Source organism: Microtus pennsylvanicus, chromosome 2, assembly GCF_037038515.1.
Source record: "Microtus pennsylvanicus isolate mMicPen1 chromosome 2, mMicPen1.hap1, whole genome shotgun sequence".
In the NCBI taxonomy this organism is placed as follows: Eukaryota; Metazoa; Chordata; class Mammalia; order Rodentia; family Cricetidae; genus Microtus; species Microtus pennsylvanicus.
In genome coordinates, this window is record NC_134580.1 from 11775779 (window position 1) to 11796057 (window position 20279).

At 52.5% G+C, this 20279-nt stretch overlaps 2 protein-coding genes and 1 long non-coding RNA gene across 6 annotated transcripts in view; 1 reads left to right on the plus strand and 2 right to left on the minus strand.

Annotated features, from left to right (window-relative positions):
• Positions 1 to 1040, minus strand: part of LOC142843186 (uncharacterized) — a 14658-nt gene extending 13618 nt beyond the window's left edge. Inside the window, exon 1 of the long non-coding RNA XR_012909590.1 lies at positions 917 to 1040. This is a non-coding gene — a long non-coding RNA (uncharacterized LOC142843186). The remainder of the gene's footprint in view (positions 1 to 916) is intronic.
• Positions 589 to 13006, plus strand: LOC142843183 (serine hydrolase-like protein). 4 transcript variants are annotated; one of them, XM_075960143.1, is made up of 12 exons: positions 589 to 675; positions 1841 to 1990; positions 2069 to 2182; positions 3308 to 3349; positions 3706 to 3725; positions 4004 to 4078; positions 5822 to 5931; positions 6832 to 6911; positions 8745 to 8779; positions 10592 to 10674; positions 11847 to 11943; positions 12581 to 13006. In XM_075960143.1, the coding sequence occupies exons 1-12, from the start codon at positions 621 to 623 to the stop codon at positions 12698 to 12700; spliced, it is 981 nt and encodes a 326-aa protein (XP_075816258.1). In that variant the 5' UTR covers positions 589 to 620; the 3' UTR covers positions 12701 to 13006. The 4 variants fall into 4 exon arrangements, with proteins under 4 accessions (XP_075816258.1, XP_075816260.1, XP_075816259.1 ...); XM_075960145.1 differs by lacking the exon at positions 4004 to 4078; XM_075960144.1 differs by lacking the exon at positions 3308 to 3349.
• Positions 12839 to 19649, minus strand: Rrp7a (ribosomal RNA processing 7 homolog A). The gene is made up of 7 exons (XM_075960150.1): positions 19500 to 19649; positions 18942 to 19084; positions 16751 to 16876; positions 16074 to 16191; positions 14768 to 14865; positions 14235 to 14433; positions 12839 to 13375 (listed from the first exon to the last, which is right to left on the minus strand). Exons 1-7 carry the CDS (start codon positions 19570 to 19572, stop codon positions 13290 to 13292), a joined length of 843 nt encoding a protein of 280 aa, XP_075816265.1. The 5' UTR covers positions 19573 to 19649; the 3' UTR covers positions 12839 to 13289.
• Between the last annotated feature and the right edge of the window lie 630 nt (positions 19650 to 20279).

The window sequence follows — 20279 nt, forward strand, 5'->3', positions numbered from 1 at the left end:
AGTTTAGAATCCTTCCTTGCCTCGGGGTGGTTTCCACCACAACCCTCTATTAAAATACATTCATTTCTTCATTCAGTTATCAGAGCTGGATAGTGCCAGGCTCACGTGGGGACATGGATGACATCTTAAGCTGTAATGTAAACACAGTCATCTCACCTCTGTGGGAGCCAGAGGGATCCTCAGGGCATTTTGTTTGCTGTGGGGTCACTGGCCCTGCTCCAGCTGCTGTGCCATGCCGGCCTGCCCAGGCATGGGCCCTGCCACCTGCGTGTCCTTCAGAGCCTTCTCATTCTCCACTGTCTCCAACACCGCTCTGCCAAGCCGCCGCACCACAGCAGCTCAGCCTGAGGACTGAGCTGGGAAGCACCAGAATTCACATGAAAGTTCCCAGCTAGGGAACACACTCAGGAAGGCTAGGCCTGGGTAGGGCGGGGTCAAGGTAATGGTTACTGTTTGGGGAGGAACTGGACCTAGAAGTGGGACTGTCCTGGAGGAGGTCTGCGGGGGAGGGAGAGGGGAGAGGCTTGCCTGGATTAAAAATCGGAGGGCAGGGCTGGAGCTTCTGAATTTTTCCATCCCTGAGAGCTCCTGAGGGAAGTGACAGCCGCGCTGAAAGAGCAATGGGTGAAAATGCCCCTCGGGGCCCCTTAGATCAGAGTGGGAAGGGGGAGGCCGGCGAGAACCCTCAGGCACCCACTCACTTTCTCGGGCCGGTGGAGTGGACGCTCACTGCCCTCCCCACTGGGTGTTCAGGCTGTCAGCAGTGCTGGGATGCAGTGAGCCAGAGTGTGGGCTCCAACGGAGTCTCGGGCCGCCGCTGAGTCCTGATAGCCCTTAGATTAGAGGGATGTGAGCTTGCCTATTTGGGGTTGCATTTTGGGGTCAGCAACATGAGGAGGTAAGCTCTGGGACACACCTGACCTGAGGGGGGCCAGCTGGAGTCCCGGCATCATGCTGTCTGTCATAAATCTTCTCTCGATCTTTCCGAATGTGTTTGGCTGTCTTCTGTACCTCCCTGTGGCTCAGTTCCATAGTCTGTGTACTGAGAATGGCAGTGTTCCAACTCAACATGTGGGCAGTTGGCTTGTGTGAAGTGCCTGGCGCCTGCTCTGAAGGCTTAAAACATGCTGGCCAGTTTCTATTAGCTAGGGTTCAGCTTCCCAGCGTCCACGATGTCTAGTGCAAACTCCAGTTTTGAGTTGGATGCTACTCTCTGGTGTCATAAACGCCCAGCCACCTTAAAGACTGTCCCTCCAGGTCCTCTTATTGTTTCTTTAAATGTAGCTTTGGCTGGCTTGGAACTCCCTATACCTGTCTTTCCTGAACTGGCTGCAATTCTCCGCCCAGCATATGATTTAAATTTTATCATGGGTGTTTATATACAAAAAAGCATAGCTAGCACTCATCATTATATGGCGTTCATTAATGATTTCAGATATCCATGAGGGCTCTTGGAATGGGGTCCCCTACAGTTGAGAGGCACTGCAATCTACTTACTCCAATAAAACAGAAAGGAAACTGAGGATGGAGAGGTTTGAAGCAACCAGTCCAAGGCCATACAACCCACAGTGACAGGATTCAAGGCAGCACCCCCAATCCATGCCTTCCCGTTCTGTCCAAGCATCAATGGATTACATCCGAAAAGCCTGTTCAGACCTCTCTCACCCAGGAGAGCTGCTTATCTTTCCCTCATCAGGATATCTGGCAGTCCGGCTGTGGAGAGCCAGGACACAGGCCATTAGCGCTGAAGCCCACGCATGCTGCCGCATACATAGATGAGGGGCTTAGGACATGCTGGTTTGGTGGATGCAGGAGATGAATGACTGCTTCTACCCTACAGGTCTGCTCTCAGAGTTGAAGCTGGCTGTGCCCTGGGGCCACATTGCTGTCAAAGTCTGGGGCTCCCAGAAGAACCCTCCAGTTCTCTGCCTGCATGGCTGGTTGGACAATGCCAACTCCTTTGACAGGCTCATTCCTCTTCTTCCACAAGGTGGGCTATGGACTGAGGGGCAGTGGAGGGGTGGAAGCTGCCATGCAGACCCCTTTCTCGTTCTCCTCTCTGCTGCAGGTTTTCATTATGTGGCCATGGACTTCGGAGGTCACGGGCTCTCGTCCCATCACCACCCAGGTTTCCCATATTACAACCAAAGTTTTGTGAGTGACGTCCGGCGGGTGGCAACAGGTGAGCAGGAGCGAAAGTGAGTGTCGTGAAGGAGTTGTGTGTGTGTGTGAGTGTGTGAGTGTGTGTGTTTGTGTGAGTGTTTGTGTGTGTGTGTGTGTGAGTGTGTGAGTGTGTTTGTGTGAGTGTTTGTGTGTGTGAGTGTGTGTGAGTGTGTGTGTGAGTGTGTGAGTGTGTGTGTGAGTGTGTGTTTGTGTGTGTGTGTTTGTGTGTGAGTGTGTGTGTGAGTGTGTGAGTGTGTGTTTGTGTGTGTGAGTGTGTGTGTGTTTGTGTGTGTGTGTGTGTGAGTGTGTGAGTGTGTGTTTGTGTGTGTATGTGTTTGTGTGTGAGTGTGTGTGTGAGTGTGTTTGTGTGTGTGAGTGTGTGTGTGTTTGTGTGTGAGTGTGTGTGTGTGTGAGTGTGTATGAGTGTGTGTGTGAGTGTGTGTGTGAGTGTGTGTTTGTGTGTGAGTGTGTGAGTGTGTGTGTGAGTGTGTGTGTGAGTGTGTGTTTGTGTGTGAGTGTGTATGAGTGTGTGTGTGAGTGTGAGTGTGTGTGTGTGAGTGTGTGTGAGTGTGTGTTTGTGTGTGTGTATGTGTTTGTGTGTGAGTGTGTGTGTGAGTGTGTGTTTGTGTGTGTGTGTTTGTGTGTGAGTGTGTGTGAGTGTGTATGAGTGTGTGTGTGTGAGTGTGTGTGTGTGAGTGTGTGTTTGTGTGTGTGAGTGTGTGTGTGTGTGTTTGTGTGTGTGAGTGTGTGTGTTTGTGTGTGAGTGTGTGTGTGAGTGTGTGTGTGAGTGTGTGGGAGTGTGTGTGTGTTTGTGTGTGTGTGTCTGTGAGTGTGTGTATGTTTGTGTGTGTGTTTGTGTGAGTGTTGGGGGGGTGGATGGGGGTCCTCTGTGACATTCCCTTTCATCCCAGGAGGAGGATACAGTGTCTAGGAGGCAGTGCTGGCTGGGAATGGATGTCTGGGGTCTGACTCCAGTTCTCCCAGCAACTGAGAGGAGCAAGCTTGCTTCCTCCCACAGTGGAGCTGAACCCCTCAGCTGGTATCCAAGGTTGGGTGATACAGTTATTTGGAGGAAGTCCCAAACCGGGACACAGAAAAACATTCAGAGTAAGGCTGCAAACTCTTCCTGGCTTTGTGTTTTCAGCCTTTAAATGGACTCGGTTCTCCATCCTGGGCCACAGTTTCGGTGAGTCAGTTTGGGCCAGGCCCTGAGTTAGGTGGAGGACTATAGGAGAGGGAGGAAGATTGATACAGTGGTACCTGAGACTTTTCCCTGCCCTTCTGAGGAGCAATAAGAGGACCCTCAAATGCTTATCTTAGAGACTGTGCCTCTGGTCTCAGATGAGGGAAGGGGTGGCCTTGTGAGTGTTTTCAGGTGAAGGGACCTTGATGGCCCAGGGAGAGGCTCCAAATTGAAGATGCAGAGTCCCAACCCCATGGTGGGAGACAAGCTGGGGACTGGACAGCCCCTATGAAAGTGCTTGGGTGAGGGTATTGGTGAGGGGTCGCATAGGATGTCAGCTCTGTTCTCTTGTCTGATAGGTGGCACTGTGGGCAGCATGGTGAGTAGCTGGCTGTTCTGTGGTCACGTGGGACCTTGGGAAGCAAGCAGATGGTAGCTAGGAAGAGCCCCTTCACACAGTGGATGCGGTGGCCAGAGACTGTTTCCATATTCACACTATGTTCTGATAAAGGTCCCTTGTAGAGTTTCTATGTGTCCCCCCTAGGGTCACTGGGTCTGTGGCTGGGTCTGGGAGAAGCACCCTGAAGGGACAGCAGACTCCGGCTCTGTGAAGCCTGTGCCTTCACCCACTAACTCCATTTCTTTTTCACTCTCTAGTTCGCCTGCACCTTCCCCGAGATGGTGGACAAACTTATCTTACTGGATACAACACCTTTTGCCCTGGACTCTAATGTAGGAAAAGGCTTCTTTGGAGGCTTCCTGGGGAGGGGAGGGTGGTGTCATCTCTGTCTCTTATGTTGGACATTAATGAGGCCAGAGAATGTGGCAGAGGGTAGATGAGTTAGCCAGGGATCTCCTCCAGAGAGGGCAGCATCCTGAAGCTTGTGACTCTGAGAATGTCAATGTCCAGGGTATGGGAACTCTTTGGAAGCCCAGTGTGTGGCCTGGATTCCTCAGAATGCTGATGGATCCCGCACAGACTGGGAAACAGCAGAAGGTGGATGAGGGGGGCAGCCATGGGTGGAGGAACTCTGGGCCACAGCAGCTGCCTGCCCTAACACTTAACCAATTCCATGGTGCTGTGCACACGGAGCACAACCAGATCCAACTGTGAGTGTGGCTGATGGAAAACACCACCAGCAGCACTCACAACAGCCAGTACTGTCCAGTGTCTGAGGCTTGGCTCTGTCCTTACCTGTGTGACCCTGAGGATGTGAGTTTGCTCCAGGGGACTCCACTCTGTCCGTTTCCACCTTTCACATATATATATATATATCCCCAGAATTTTTTTTCTCCCCCCCCTTTTTTTTACTTTACAAATAATATCAATCAAAATTCCCACTTCCTCCCTTCCTCCCATTTCCTTCCTGCTACCCCACCCCCCTTCTCTCCAACCCCCTCCAGTCCTAAGAGAAGGCAAGGTACCCTGCCTGTAGGAAGTCCAAGGCCCTCCCCCCACCTTTCCATTTTCTCCTTTACAAAATAGCCCACACCTTCCCTGAGGAAAGGAACTCATTCCTTCTTTTGAGACAGGAGATCATTCTGTAATCAAGGCTGGCAGTGAACTCCTGGAAATCCTCCTACCTCAACATCCTAACAGCTGCAATTAGAGTTTGTTTTTTGTTTTACTTTGTTTTCAAAGACAGGGTTTTCTTTTCTTTTTTTCTTTTTTTTTTGGTTTTTCAAGACAGGGTTTCTCTGTGGTTTTGGACCTGTCCTGGAACTAGCTCTTGTAGACCAGGCTGGTCTCGAACTCACAGAGATCCGCCTGCCTCTGCCTCCCAAGTGCTGGGATTAAAGGCGTGCGCCACCACCGCCCGGCCAAAGACAGGGTTTTCTGTGTAGCCTTGGTTGTCCTGGAACTAACTATGTAGACCAGGCTGGCCTAGAACTCACAGAGATCTGCCTGCCTCTGCCCCTGAAGTGCTGGACTTAAAAGGTGTGCACCAGCCTTCCCTGCTGGAGTTAGTTTTTATCCCCATGTCTCTAGTCCCTGCACACTGTAAACACTCAGTAACTTTCCATTGCACAAACCATGGGTCAGTGTGGACCCAATACCCAGATTATAATAATCTTTGACCTTTGGTCTTTGTAATGCCCCACTGATGAAACAAATGTAGAGCCTTGAGGCTTCCTCCTGGGTGGTGTTGGGTGACACTGAGCTCCCGAAGCCTGAGCCTGCTGGTCTTCTGCCATTGGGGACATGTTGGATGGCCGATGGAACCTGCCTGTACCCTGTGCCCCCTACCTCTCATTAGCGATGACAGCATTCACTGACGTCACTGAGTTTGCTGCCCTAACGATTCCTAGTGTCGCACATCCCTCTAGCTGTCCCAGGCAGCCTGTGCTGAACAGGAAGGACAGCGAGCACGGACTGACCCCCAGAGGGGCATGGAGGGCAGCAGACAGGACCAGGGGAAGGACTGGACCCCTCATCTGGGCGTCACTATTCACCAGCTCTGGCTGAATCCCTAGGAAACAGAGAACATCCTGACCTACAAACGGAGGAACATAGAACACATGCTGAAGGTGGAAGCTTCCCAGAAGTCCCCGAGGGTGTCCAGCCATGAGGAGCTTTTGCAGGGGTAGGTGCTGGCAGCCAGGGCAGGGCACAGGTGGGCTGGGACCATTGTGCCCTGGTGGGCAACATTCCAAGTCAGGGAGAAGGTACAGCCTCCTCCCCCTCCTCACAATATCTTCCCCTCCATTTTTCCACCCCTAGTCATCCTCCGCTGGGGTGTCACTCAGCACCCGTCCTCCTGGACACTTCTCAGAAGCCCCTTGTTGTCACCACCCCTCTTTCCTCATGCTTCCTGTGGGGTGGGGGCTCTTTCTCTCTCCCCATGTTCATGCTCTATGGCTCACCTCTTCTCTCTGACTACCTGCAGTTCTCTCCCATTCTCCTGCTAGAGCTGCCTGGCAGCCTCCACCCCAGAACAACCACCCTACCTCCTGGCCATGTTGGCCTCTAAATTCTTTACCCATGACCCGACTTGGATTGCCCTGGTCATATCCATACTCACTCTTCTGGAGTGTGCACGGTCGGACAGGGCTTCCCTGTTTTGTGTTTGTTGTCTAGAGGAAGGGACACACACAGAATAATGAGCAGATGCGCTGATGCTGTAAATCCCCACTGATTCTGAAGGACGTGTGCATTGTTCATGGGTAGCCTCCCTTCCCTCCATCTCTTCCTCCTTCTGTCCTTCCTGGAGGTCGAACCTAAGCCCTCAAGCCCTTTACCCCTATCCACACCTTGGCCCTTTTTTTCATCGTTTATCCATTTTAGGGAGATTTATCTATAATTCCAGTTTGCCTTGAACTCACTGTGTAGCCATGACTGGCCTTGAATTCAAATCCTGCCTCAGCTTCCTTAAGGGCTGGAATTCAACCTGGGCACAGTATCTCTGGCTGCCTGCTTTCCTTTCTGTCCAACCCCTGGGCTTGCTAGAGGCTTTGTTCCTTTAGAGTCTTTCTTTCTCCCCCAGGCTCCTGAGTAAGAACATCCACTTGAGTAGAGAGTGTGGGGAACTCCTGCTGCAGAGAGGAACCATGAAGGTGGACACAGGTAAGGACCATCTCTCATTACTGAGGGAGAACATGGCAGGGTGCGTGTGCCAAGCTGAAACTCGGTGCCTGAACTGCTTCATTGACTCCCTGTCTCATACAGTCCTGGGATAGCAGGGAAACTGAGGCTGCACATAGCCAAGGACCAGGTACAATGTCACGTAGGCATTGCAGAAGGCCACGCTGTGTGGGAAGGTTGGTAGGGTTTTGGACTAAAGGTGGTGACTGTCATGGCTGTGCCCTGCCGGGCCCACGTGCAGGAGGTTTGCAGAAGATGTGGAGGTGCCGTGTCTGGCAGTCACTGACGACGTGAGCGTCTTCTGTGTTAATCTTCCATGTACTTGTGCAGAACTCTTACTAAGGGTCTGAGAGGTACAGCGCCCATCAAGACTGTGAGTGTGGCAGTGAGCCACACTGTGCCTGTCTCCATGGGTCCAGAATCTGTAGGTGGCACAACTCCAGGGGGGCACCCTTTACAAATGCTCCTTGTGGAAATGACCCCTCCTGGGACTGGGCAAGGAGGAGTCTGGGCAGAAAATGTAAATTTTAGAAGAAAAAGATGGCAATCATCCATCAGATGTTTGTCTGTTGCTGCAGCAGAATTTTCTTACAACTTCAAAAAGTAAGGGTTTGACTCCCAGTCGCAGGGGACTGCCCATCGTGACGGGGAGGGTGTGGCGGCAGGAGCAGGAGGTAGCTGTGCCCAGTGAGGAAGCAGAGAGAGGTGAATGCTGGCCCTCAGCTCACTCTTCTGTTCAGTGCCAGATGCCAATCCATGGGGTGGTGCTGCCCAGAGTCAGAGTAGGTTGCCCACCTCCGTCTATTCTAGAAACTCCCTCAGAGACATGCCAGAGGGTTGTTTCTATGGTGATTCTAAAGCCTGTCACATTGACATTCCAGATTAACCATAATAACAAACAACCACTGAGTAAATGTGTGTGTGCCGTTGAGGGCTCGGAGCCACTCTCGGTGAGGTAAAGACTGTGTGAAGTGGGGTGATGAGACAGAACGAGCACCAGTTGAGCCCAAAACCAGGGTCCAGTTCCTGTTGGTGCCAGCTGAGCAACCATGGGACTCCCCAGTTTTGTTAGGAAACAGACAAGGTCATTAGATTGTTGCTCTCGCAGGCTGACAGGCTCAACTGAGGTTGTGAAAATTGATTTCTAAAGAACCTAATGACACAGGATTCATCTCCACCTACCCAGTCCACTGGGGTTGGGCAACTTGTCAAATCCTGTTGGCCAAGAGGAAGACACTAGGGAGTTATGGGCACTGCAGCCGACAGACCCTGGCAGAGACAGGGTCTGTGGAGGCCACAGGTTGATGTCTGTGTCTTCAATTCCTCACCACGTTTTAAAGAAGTTGCATGACATCAGGAGGCAGAGGCAGGCAGATCTCTGTGTGTCTGAGGCCAGCCTGCTCTCCGGGGTTGTTACATAGAGAAACACCGTCTCAAAAAATGAGAAGAAAAGATTGAAACCAGGTAACTTAATAAAAGTGCAAGGTTTGGTGCATAGCTCATTGGTGCCACATAGTGAGATCCTGTTTAACAAGAGAGAAGGAAAGAGAGAGAGAACTGTTTTGACACCATCCACATCCTTCCTGTCTTTTGGGGCCCAGGAGATGTCCATGTGCTGTGGACATCTTGACCAAGCTCTGCTCTAGAAGAATCCCAGAATGGAAGTCCAGGTCTGGCTGACGTCAGGGTGGCTTTCACCAGCCCAGATGGCAGACATGAGCCCTCTGTGGAAAGACTCGGACCTCCAAGGAAGCCAGGTGAATCCCTTCCTGTAACAGGTGATGCTGAAACCACCATGCCTTGTGCTTTCTCCAGGTCTGGTGCTGAACAGGGACCCGAGGCTCTCTCTGGTAAGTGCCACTGTCTCCCAGCTTCCCTCACAGAATGCCTGTGGTCTCTTTTTTTAAAGTAGTTTTAGAATTATATGCATATTTTAGCTGCCTGTAAATACACTGTCTTATGTAACCATCACCAAAACGTATAGCCCAACCTTTGCTCTCCTCAGTAAACACTGATCCATTAAAACACTAAGCCCTCACCTGTCTCACCAACAACCCCTAATTTAATTTTCTGTCCCTGTGAAGCTGCCTGTTAGGGGCCTCACAAAAGCAGAACCAATGTTTGCCCGTCTGGGCCTAGGTTCTCCTCAGCATCATGCTGTCCAGACCCTTTCATGGGAAACACACATCCATGTTCACACTTGTGAGACTGAATCCTGTTCCATCCTGGGGACTTTAACCCCAGCATGTGGGGGCAGAGGCAGCTCTCTCTCTCTCTCTCTCTCTCTCTCTCTCTCTCTCTCTCTCTCTCTCTCTCTCTCTGTGTGTGTGTGTGTGTGTTAGTTTAAGGGCAGAGAGACGCTTGTGCAGAATCAGGACAACTCATGGGAGTCTCTCCTTCCTCCATGAGTGTCGTGGATCATAGCTCGGCAGCCAGTGTGTTCACCCGCTGAGCCGTCTAACCTGCCCGCAGCACATTTTCCATGTCCATTCCTCTGCTGACAGACACTGGGGTTGAGGTTTTGGCAGTGGAGAGCAATGCTACTGTAACATGGGGTACAAGTGTCTGAGTCCTTGTTCCGGTTCTTGGCTTTGCCAGAAGAGACTGCTGGAGCCCGCGGTGATTTAGGATTGATCTTTGGAGAAGGCGCTAAACTGCTGTCCGCAAAGGCTGCTCTATTCTATGTTCCCACCAGCGATGCACAAGGGTTCTGACTTCATCCCCAATCTCTCTCGCATGTGCAGGGAGGAGGAGTGCTGGCTATTGAACCCCAGGATGTGTACAGGCTAGGCAAGTGTTATACAGTGAGCTACATCCCCAGATCTTTCTCCATTTATGTCCTTATACATGTGTACACACACTCACAGACATATACCCGTGTCTCAGGACGTTGCATCATTTCCACACTTTCTTGCTGAAGAAGTCCTTCACAGTTAAAAGCCAGTTGTGGGGCTAGAGCACAGAGGCAACAATCTCCTCTAGAGGAGGTCCACGGGGAGTGTGGGGCACAGCAGGGCACATTGACCTGTGTCTATGCAGAATGTCTCAGAGCTGGTGGTTCGTTTGACTTGGCTGTCCCCTGATCCTAGCTGGTATATCACCCCTGCCCTGAATGTGTCCTAGTGTCCGTCAATAGCTGCACGGGGCTGGAGGTCTCCTAGCGCACTGCAGCACAGGTGGATTTAGTGCAAGGACAGAACAGTGAGGGCTGGAGACTCAGGTGCGGTGGACTCAACTCCGTTGTGGTCCAAACACACTTCTGTCAAGTGGAAGCAGTCTCATGAAGGGAATGAGCTCTGTGTGACAGAGCCCAGAGCCCAGAGCTGGACTGTGCACCAGGAGCGGGCTGCAGGGGGCTCTCAGTCCTCAACAGGTCCTGAAGTCACCTCCAGTCAACAGCCACACCCAACTTAAAAGGGTTCTGTGAGTGGAGTCAACATTCACAGAGGGGAGAATGGATATGGGGGGTGGGAGACAGAACTTTGCCAGATGGAAGCTAAGAAGCCTTGATGAGTAAGGGACTTGGTGGACACTGGCCTACTGGGAAGGGTGACCCTGCTGACCTCACTGGAACCTCATTTCAGCTGTCCTGAAATAAGGACTCTGACTGCAGCAGGGCTTGGCACTTCATACTAAGGATTTACCTGGTTTTGTTTCTGCAGCCAGAGAACGTCTTTGACTTCACGAGCAAGGAGATGTTTCTGCAGTTTATCAGCAGCCTGCAGGCCAATGTGTTGCTCATCAAGTGAGTCTAGACAGAGTGCCCTTGACAGACCCAGGGAACAGGAACCTGAGGGAGGCTGGCACAAGGTGTCCAGTTCTCCAGGGTGACACCACACGACTGTCCACTCAGCCCTTCTCAGGAAGCATCTTTGTCAGCAGGTGCTGGGAGGGGGAAGGCCAAGGAAGAAGCAGCCTGGGAGCAGAGGGCAGGGTGAGGACTGCGGCACAGATCGGCAGGTCTCTGGGGAAGCCTGACATGGGCTGTGCTTATGATTCCACTTCCCACGCTGAGAAAGCAGAATGCACGTCACAGACACGGCACTGGAATCTGGGGAGCTTGAGTCCCGCTCTATTAGGACAGGTCGTCCTGTTTGCGTGCACAGCTTCAGGAAGGAGGCACCTAGAATGATGTGGAGGGGACACCCACCTAGTCAGACCCCCAAATTAACCCTGATGACCAGTGGGGTGACAGACATCCAGGATTGTCTTCACATTCTGGAATTTTGAATTAGGAACTTCTCCTGGGCTAGCAACCCACAGTTCGTCTAGCCCGATCCTTTCCTTGATGCTTGGTGGTGGCAGCCACAGCCGTGAGTTCAGAGGACATTTGATGCTATGGCTTGGACTGCTGCTAGGATGACTGGAGGCTCAATACTTTTTTTTAAGTTAAAATTTCAACTCCTTATGGGGTTGCAGAAATGTTAACACTGTTATAAATTAAGGTATATTTGAATTTAAAAACAAGGAACTGACTGGGTATGGGTGCTCACACCAGCAATTCAAGACTAGAGAGGGCACAGCTACGAGGTGACAAGTCTGAGGCCAGCCTAGGCTAGAGTGTGCTTCAAACACGGATGGGAATGTTGCTTGATCTTTAAAATAAGGGAGGGCTTATTTTAAAGAAAAGCCTGGCCTTGAGACCTGGTTCAAATCTCAGCCCAGCTTTCAGTGACCCCCACTTTCTGACAGCTGCACCCCAGCAGACACTCAGCTTGTGCTAGCCGGCTATCAGGTCTAAGAGGAAGCTGGTACTAAATGACTGAACCCCAGGATCAATCTAGGCTCAAAAGAACATATCTGAAGGAAAAGCAGACTCAGTCTAGGCTTGGGCTCCTCAGGTCCTGAAACACAGACAGGGCAGAGGGCTCCGTTAAGACTCAGAGATGAGAGACACCCCCACTTCTTGCTGCCCAGAGCAACACAGGGGTACTTTGATGTGAGACGAGAGAATGACAACAAGAAACAGCCACTGCTCTTCATGGTAGACGCGCTGAGAGTCATCCTAAAGGAGGTAAGGCATGTGGCCCGGGTAGGTGACAAGTTGGACATGTCTGCTCTAAACCCCACCTCAAAGAATCAGTGGCTTCGTATTTCCTGAGTCGGTGCCTCACCCCTCCATGAGCAGGCCCCAGAAACCTGGAACACATAGAGTTCAGGACCCTAACCCCTGGCCACGCTTACTTGTGGGGCGCACCTCTTAGAAGCAGCCCTGCGCTTCCCTCCACTGCTCCTGGAACCAGCACATTGGCAAGTGTGATGGCTACAGGGCAGGAGGAGGCCCGTGGTGGATCCAGGAGCCTGTATAGGTCCTGGCCCTCTCTGGTCATCATGCATTTAGAATCCCCGAGGCCTGGAACCTCTGCACAGCCAGGGGCTACCCCAAAGGGCATCTGCTATTCAGGCTTCTGTGCAGTGAAGCACTGACACCTGCCCTGCACAGAGTGCTTCATCTCCATCAGAACTGGCAGAATTGACTGTGAACACCCAGATTAGCATTGTAGCCTCACAGCTCAGATGCCTATATTACTGGAACAGCCCCAAGTCCCCAGGCTGCTGGGAATAGAGGTGGCCTCTGACCCCCTTGGAGACACGCAGCTGTGGGAGAATCTCCTGCGTGGGGACCATCTCACCTCCTCCCCTTTCTCCAGCGGTTCCAGTATGTGGAAGTCCCAGGCAGTCACTATGTCCACATGAATGAGCCCCACCTTGTGGCTGGATTCATCAGCTCTTTCCTACAGAGCCAACCCAGGACCTCTTCGAGGCTGTAGCTCTGGCCTTGGAGCTGTTCACACTGTCTACAAAGCACCCTCTGCCCACAAAATAGGTAGGGTGGGTCTCACTGTGCTCTAGACCAAGAGAGGCAGCAGAGAATCCTGTGGCAGAGCTAGAAGTAAAGGGAAATAGAAGAAGATTCTAACCTTTAATACGTGGCTTCAGGAAGGGCACAGTGGTCTGGGGCTTGCGGTTGGTGAGCTCTACTAAGCTGGTGCCGCTTAGGGAGCAGGGCTGTGGCTGGGTCTCTGGAGCTTGTGCTTATCACCGGTCTCTGTGGAAATAAAATCTTCCTCCCTCTTTCCTGCCTTCCGAATGGCTCTGTTGTCAGCAGGGATTCATGGAGGGTACAAAGAGGTTCAGAGCAGAGAGCAGTCACATTTCCCAGGAGTGTCTCCCAGGCCCGAAGAGGCAGGGGCAGCTCCTCAAGACCAAATCCTCCTCTCGTCCTGATTTCCAGCCTGCGTGGGTGAAGAGCTGGAGCTGTGGGACGCAGCAGCTTCTTGGCCTGGCATCTGCTCCCCTAAGCACGGTCCCCGAGGCAGCAGGCCTGCCGGACTTTGTGTTCTCCACATCCAGAACAGCTCAGTAGGGTCGGAATTTGCGTTGGGCACGCATCAGTTCAATCCTCTGCTTGTCCTCCTCGAACTTCTTGCGCAGCTGTGCTAGGTCTGGGGGTGTGAAGGGAACAGGACGGGTCACAGAGTACCTGTGCAGGGCCTGCCAGCCACCCCACTAAAGGGACCTCCTCACCCTCGTGTCCCAGGGCGGCTCTGCACACTCTCCCTCTCCCACCCATACCCCTTCCATCCCGACTACACAGTTAAGGTCAGGCTCCTGCACGGAAACAGAACTGGACACTGACTACAGCCACTCTGGGGGCTGAGGTGGGAGATGATGGTGTAGGAAGTTCTGAGAAGACAATGTATCAGGGAGAAGAGAGGCCCAGAGAAAGCAGGACTCCTAAGCCCTCTGTTCCCCAAGAAGAAGCAGTCCCAGGGGTTCCTTCTTCTAGATAAGGAAATTCAGTGGGTAAACAGTCACCAAGTGACCCACGTCGGAGGTGGCACCTGCTGCCCTCAGGAGGGAGGGTCGACAGGGGCTGCTCAGCTGAAGTGCGGCCTGGGGCCTAGGACCAGGGCGCGAGCATGTGAGGTGTGGGAAAGACAGTGTGGCAGGTGTCAGTGGGGTCTGAAGGCAGCGGTTGAGCCCACCCCATGCTCAGGAGAGGACCAGGCTTCTTAGGACCCAGAATGTCCTGAGAGCAGGATGCCTACTGACAGCAGGAAGAGCAGGCACTCCCATAAGGAACACTTGGGTAGGCCCCCAAGTCCCTCATGAGCCCCACCCCTCAGTCCCTCAGCACCCTGTAGTCAGACTGGCTGGGGCTCCTGGGCAAATACGCTCTATCTCTGAGAAGCAGTAGGGGCACTATACACAGGGACTCTGACCCTGAGCCTCTATCAGATGTGCCTCAAGCCACCCTGTTTCTTGCCCAAGGCCTTCGGGGTGCCCTCAGGTGTCACTTACGCTCCATCTTGGTCTCTCGGTGCTGCCAGGCATAGAAGTTGAGCAGCTCCTTGCGGGCACGCTTCCTTTTCTCCTTCTCAAGAACGCGCAGGCTGGCCGCTTCTGTTCTAGGGAGCACAGGTCTACGGCCCCGGCGGGTCACCTTCACCCAGCCCTCCTCATCAGGGACTCCTTCCTCCTCCTTGGCCTTAGTTTCCTCCTGTGTGGAAGAGGATGTTGAACGGCAGAGCTGTGCGGCAGCAGGATGCCTGACTGGCTAGGGGCCCGCTGCTGCCTCCTGCAGGAAAGCACCTTGAGTGCAGTGTCTGCTGGTCTGAATAAATGTTGATCAGACATCAACGACACTGCCCTCACCTACTGACCATTTAGAGTCCTTGTCACCCAGTCAGATGGCCCAGGTTTCCACAAGCAAAACGGGAGCCTGCACATCCTCTGGTAACCAAGGACAAGCATCACGTGACAACACACAATACTTGTGGAACCACCTTCCCATGGCTCCAGTGTTGAGACCTGGGGTCCTGCCGCAGCCCTACCTCAGCTATCTTCTTGTCGTAGGCCTCCATGAAAGTGTCCACTTCCACCCTCAGGGCCTCAGGGTCGAGCACTGAATCTTCATAGTCACTGATCCACTCTGAGGGAGAAGGGAACACAGTGTAACAGAAACTGCACTGGGAAAGCATGTGCTCTTGGGCAGGTTGAAAGACCCTGGGGACCAGAACTGTTAAGAGCATAGTTGCTCTTACAGAAAACCTAGGTTCAGTTCCAGGCTCCAACATGGTGGCTTCTAACCACCCGTAACTCCAGCTCCAGAGATGCACCCTCTTCTGACTTCCAAAACACGCATGTGGCACTCACACAAAAGTAAGATGTTTAAAAATTAAAAAAAGAAGGAAAAAGAGTTGACTCTAAGAGGTTTTCGTTTGTCTCCTCCAAAACCTCTACTGGGGCAACCTGGCTCCTGGGCTTTGTAGGGAGGGGACAAAACAGCAGCTGCCTCCTGAAAAAGCTAGCAGGCTTCTCCTTCCAGCAGAGGGCACTAGTGTTCATGCCATGGCATAAAAGTGCTGCAAAGAGACAGGGAAGGCAGGAGCTCACTGATGGAGGCCATCAGCCTCCAGTCACTCTGGGACATTCCCAGCCCGTTTGATGCTGTTCCCCTGATCTGCTCTCAGCCAGGCCATGCCAGCAGCTCTGCACACTGATTTGTTTATTTATTTTTAAAGATTTATTATGTATACAGTGTTCTGTCTGCATGTTTGCCTGCAGGGTGGAAGAGGGCACCAGGTGTCATTCATTAAGGATGGTTGTGAGCCACCATGTGGGTTCTGGGAAATGAACTCAGGACCTCTAGAAGAGCAGCCAGTGCTCTTAACCGGCTCTTAACATGAGCCAGGTCTACAGCTCATGATGTTTTGCTGTCTGGTGTTTGTGCTCTTCACTTTTGTTGACCATATACGTACTAAACACTCATTCGAAACTAGAACTCCAGCTATCACAGAACGTTCTGTTCTCCAGGACAGACAGAATGCCCAAGTGACTGGCTTGGAGTAAGATACTCAGGCTTCACCCAGATACGGCTGAAAAGCTGGGATCCACTAGCAGAGGCACCTGGGGTCCAGGTTCAGAAGCTAGGAAGGTTCTAGCAGCAACAGGCCTGGCCCTTACCTAGTGCCAAAGGCTCAGGCTATGTCTGATGTGTCTCAGACACAGCCCTGAGAGCTGAGGTCCCTTGGAAAGAGGGGACCCAGCTTGTGGCATTCACAGATGCTGGCCATATTAAGTGTCCCTCACCAACCCAGGCCTGGGGAGGAAGCACTGGACACAGCCAGCGGTACTGACTGTGAATCCCGCTCTTCACTGGGTGGCTCTCTGTAGAAACCAGCAATGGGCCCTTCAGATTCAAGGCAGCTGACACTCCACTTGGCTTCTGGAACACCACATAAGCTACCTGAAAACCCTGGGGGGAGAGAGAGAGAGAGATCTGCGTGGAGCCTTCCCACTTGTGACACAAAGTCCCCATACCTGCCCTGGACCAGGGGAGATGGTGCCAGGCTGTTTCCTGTATCATCCCCCAGTCTGGGTGTGGGACAGCCATGCTCCTAGCTAGCCAACTGCTGCTGGGACACCTTTGTGCTCAGTGAAAAGCAGGCTCACCCCAGGCTAGGGCGGGTCATGAACAGACAAGGCACAAACTTAGGGTGGGAACCCCTTGTATGTCACAGAGACATGGGGGACCTGGGGAGAGGGAAGAGGAGCAGGGTTCCTGGAATCAGGGAACCAGTCTTGAGAAGGAAGATAGGAAGTGGAAATTGGCCTCTGGGAGACTGCAGGGCAGACAGGGAAACAGGAAGTCAATGAATGTGGCTCACCTGAGAGAATCAGAGCCCATGACCTGACAACCGCCTACAGCACACGTTGCAGAGACTACCCAGAGGCAGAAAGTCTACTGCTGAGCCCACCCAGGCCCCACCCACTGGCCCCCACTCAGTGGAACCTGGCAGTACTGGGCAGCCTACCGGAACTGGCTTGGGGTGAAAATACTTCGACGTTGGCTCCTTAGGGCTCTCAGCAAGGTCAGGCTTCTCCTGCAACTCCACTGTCTTGATGGTGCCACAGGAGGCCAGGAGTCGAGACAGGCACTCCTGCCGTGGTCAGAGGGGAGCAGAGCATGAACACCCACAGCTCCTCAGAGTCTCTGGGCACCCACAATAGCCCAGAAGGACTTGGAGCCCAGGTCGACACTACCCAGGGGGCCCGAGTGCCCAACCCTGACCAGCTCCCAAGACAACATGGAGGCAGATCTTTCTAGCCTGCGATGGCAGATCAGGACTGCCAGTGTCCCTGACTTCAGATGACAACTGTTTAAGCTTGGCATGCTGGTCAGCTTTGGCAGGAAGATATGAGGGGACTTCTTAGTCTGTGATAGTTACACACAGGGGCATACAGCCACTGGACAGCCCAGACCTCCTCTCCACCCTGTTGTCCAGACTGGCCTTGAACTCACTCTGTAGCCAAAATGGGCCTTGAAGTTCTGATCCTCTGGTCTCCAAATCTGATTTATGTAGTGCTGAGGACTGAACCCAGGGTTTTAGGAATGCTGGGCCAGCAGCCTATCACCGATCTACCTCCCTAGCTCTGGTGTTTCTCTTCTCAAAAAAGGAGTCTGTCCCGCCAGGCCTGACACCTGAAATCCCTGCACTCGGGGTGGGTGGATCATCAATTTTAAAAATGTTTTAACCCAGGTGGTGGTGGCACACGCCTTTAATCCCAGGACTAGGGAGGCAGAGGCAGGCTGATCTTTGTGAGTTCGAGGCCAGCCTGGGTTACTAGGGCTAGTTCTCCAAAACTACAGAGAAGCTGTGTCTCGAAAAACCAAAAAAAAAAAAAAAGTTTTAAATTTCATTTGTGTGTTCACACACAGGTATAAGTGTATTTCACATTACAAGTGTGGAGGTCAGAGGACAACTTTCACTGGATGGTGGTGCTGCAAGCCTTTAATCCTTGCACTCAGGGGACAAACGCAGGAGGATAAATGAGTGTGAGCCCAGCCTGGTCTACTAAAGCTATACAGAGAAAACCTGTCTCAAAAAAAAAAAAAAAAAAAAAAAAACACCATCACCACCAAAAATCTTGGAGGAGTCAGTTTTCTCCTTCTACCGTGTGGGTCCCGGAGTTCTGACTCAGGCCATGGGACATGGTGGCAAGCGCCTTTACTCACTGGACTATCTCACCAGTCCTCAACCTCCTTTCTAAGCTGAGTGTGCTGGCACACTGGCCCGTGATCCCAGGGCTCGGGAGCAGGAGTTCAAGGTCAGCCTCAACCACGTGAAGAGTACCCTGCTCAGGCTACCAGAAACCCTATCTGTCACATAACAAAATAAAAAAGTAAATAACTGTAATAGTTTCTGCAAATAATCAGAAAGTATGTTTGGACAGAACTGCAGCTGATTTTTGTTAGTTTATTTATTTATTTTTCGAGATAGGGTTTCTCTGTGTAATAGTCCTAGCTGTTCTGGAAGTAACTCTTCTAGACCAGGCTAGCCTCAAACTCAGAAACTGCCTGCTTCTGCCTCCAGGGTACTGGTAGATTAAAGGAGTGAACCTCCCTCCCATTCCCCCTTCACCCCCCTCCCACCCACCCCCCAACTCACACACACACACGCCCAGACTTTCTTTAAAACAAAAAAAGAATGAAGCCAGGCAGGGTGGCACAAGGCCTTAATCCCAGTACTGGGGAGGCAGATTCTGGACAAGCTCCAATGCTAGAGAAACCCTGTCTTGAGAAACCAAAAAAAAAGAAAAAATAAGGAAGGAAGAAAGGAAGAAGGGAGGGAGGGAGGGAAGGAGGGAGGGAGGGAGAGAGGGAGGGAGGGAAAAAACAATCAGTAAACAAAAAAATCGCCGGAAGGACAATTAATTTCGACCAGGTGTGACAGGGAGTAGAGGGTGGTGGAGGACAGCAAGTCTGAGACCAGCCTGGACTATCTAGTGAGTTCCAGAACAGCCTCCGGAAGAATGAGGCTCTGTTTGGACAGGGTCTATTTTATTTTATTATTTTTTAAAAAAGCAATGTTCTTATTCTGAGAGGCCCGGTTTTCAACATCCTCCAATGGGGGTTTGCAGGCATTTCCACCTGACCGCCAGAATTTTGTAGGGCCCACGGCAAGCCCCCATTCAGAACCCACTGGTCCCCCGACAGACGCCTACCTTCGTGCAGTACGGGGGCACATTGAGGATAAAAAGGGTCCTATTGGCAGGCCACGTGGACTGGGTGTCTTGGCGAACTCTGTGCTGTCTCACGTACAGGTAATGAGAAGCCTGCTGCTTCTCTGAGAACTTGACTGGAACAGCTACGAGTGCAGGAGAGAGTTCGGGATACCCTGAGTTGAGGCCAGCGCCCGTCATGCAAGTTCCTTTCTGTGTCCCGTTCTAGCTCCACCGGCCCGCCTGTTCGTCCATCCCACCCCAGGGAGCCAGGGACAATGTTTTCCTTGGGGTCGGGGAAACAGCAGCGGCCACCACACTCAGGGAGCGCTTGTTGAAGAAGCAGACACAAGCAGGTCAGCGATGACAGACTCCAGTGGCTGAAGCAGGACGCTGGGCGCGACCTGGAGGAAGCGCTCCCAAGGCCTCTCTCGCGGAGTCAGCGGCCAGAGCCGGCGCGGCGGGCTCCTGCGCCCCGACACCTGACGAGCTGCTGTGGCCTTCGCCACCCGCAGGCCACCTCCCTGCGAAGAGGTCAGTCCCCGACCCTCAGCTGCTCACCTGAATAACCCGGTGGGCTGAGTATGCTCCCCTCGTGGCTGCCCGCTCTGGCTTTCTTCTTGCGGGCCACCATCTTGCGGACCCGGAAGCGCAGGGAAGGATGGGAGTTGTAGTTCTCCTTCCCGGCGCGGCTGTGTCTCCATGACGACTACCCCACGTGGGGCTCCGCCTTCTCAGCCTATGCCCGCCTCCCGGATTTTACCCACCGCAAGGTATTCCCCCTCCTCGTCAAAATGGGGGTGGTGGGGGTGTGCAGGCTTAGATGGGAGTCTTAAGGGGGGTGTGGGGGAGGCTGAAACGAAGGTTTGGAGCTTAAGAGCAGTGGCGTCTCTTCCGGAGGATCCGGGTTTACTTCTGGTCACTCCAATTGTCTGTAATGCCAGTTTTAGGGAAATCTGACGTCCTCTTCTGGCTTCTGTGGGCACAGTAAACACATGGTGTAAACAAACATCTTCATAAAACCATAATAACACAATAAATAAATAAATCTTTAAAAATAAATAGTAGGCAGTTGAATCACGGTGCAACTGAGGAGCCCCTGTGGGATTCTGAGTGGAGAGGAGAGCTGCAACAACAGTCTCTCCTTGGTAGTTCATTCGCCTGTGAGAGGGCAAGGGGTGAGCAGCTTGGGGCTGAGAGACTGTAAGCAAGGAGCCATGGCAGAGGGGGAAGACACTTGCTGCCCAGCCTGACATCCTGATACATCCTTGGAAGGAGAGAACTGACTCCTGCCAGTTACCTTAGGACCTCCACATGCACTCCATGGCACATGTCCGCTCC

Bases quoted from the DNA above. Each gene is read 5' to 3' on its own strand.
- Rrp7a (XM_075960150.1), bottom strand. From the start codon at position 19,572: ATGGTGGCCCGCAAGAAGAAAGCCAGAGCGGGCAGCCACGAGGGGAGC. The intron at 16,192-16,750 runs GTAGGCTGCCCA...CTCTCCCCCCAG, and splicing joins TTCACCCCAAGCCAGTTCCG to GGTTTTCAGGTAGCTTATGT. The intron at 14,434-14,767 runs GTAGGGCTGCGG...TCTTCCACACAG, and splicing joins ACGACAAGAAGATAGCTGAG to GAGGAAACTAAGGCCAAGGA.
- LOC142843183 (XM_075960143.1), top strand. From the start codon at position 621: ATGGGTGAAAATGCCCCTCGGGGCCCCTTAGATCAGAGTGGGAAGGGG. The intron at 5,932-6,831 runs GTAGGTGCTGGC...TTTCTCCCCCAG, and splicing joins CATGAGGAGCTTTTGCAGGG to GCTCCTGAGTAAGAACATCC. The intron at 11,944-12,580 runs GTAAGGCATGTG...CCCTTTCTCCAG, and splicing joins TGAGAGTCATCCTAAAGGAG to CGGTTCCAGTATGTGGAAGT.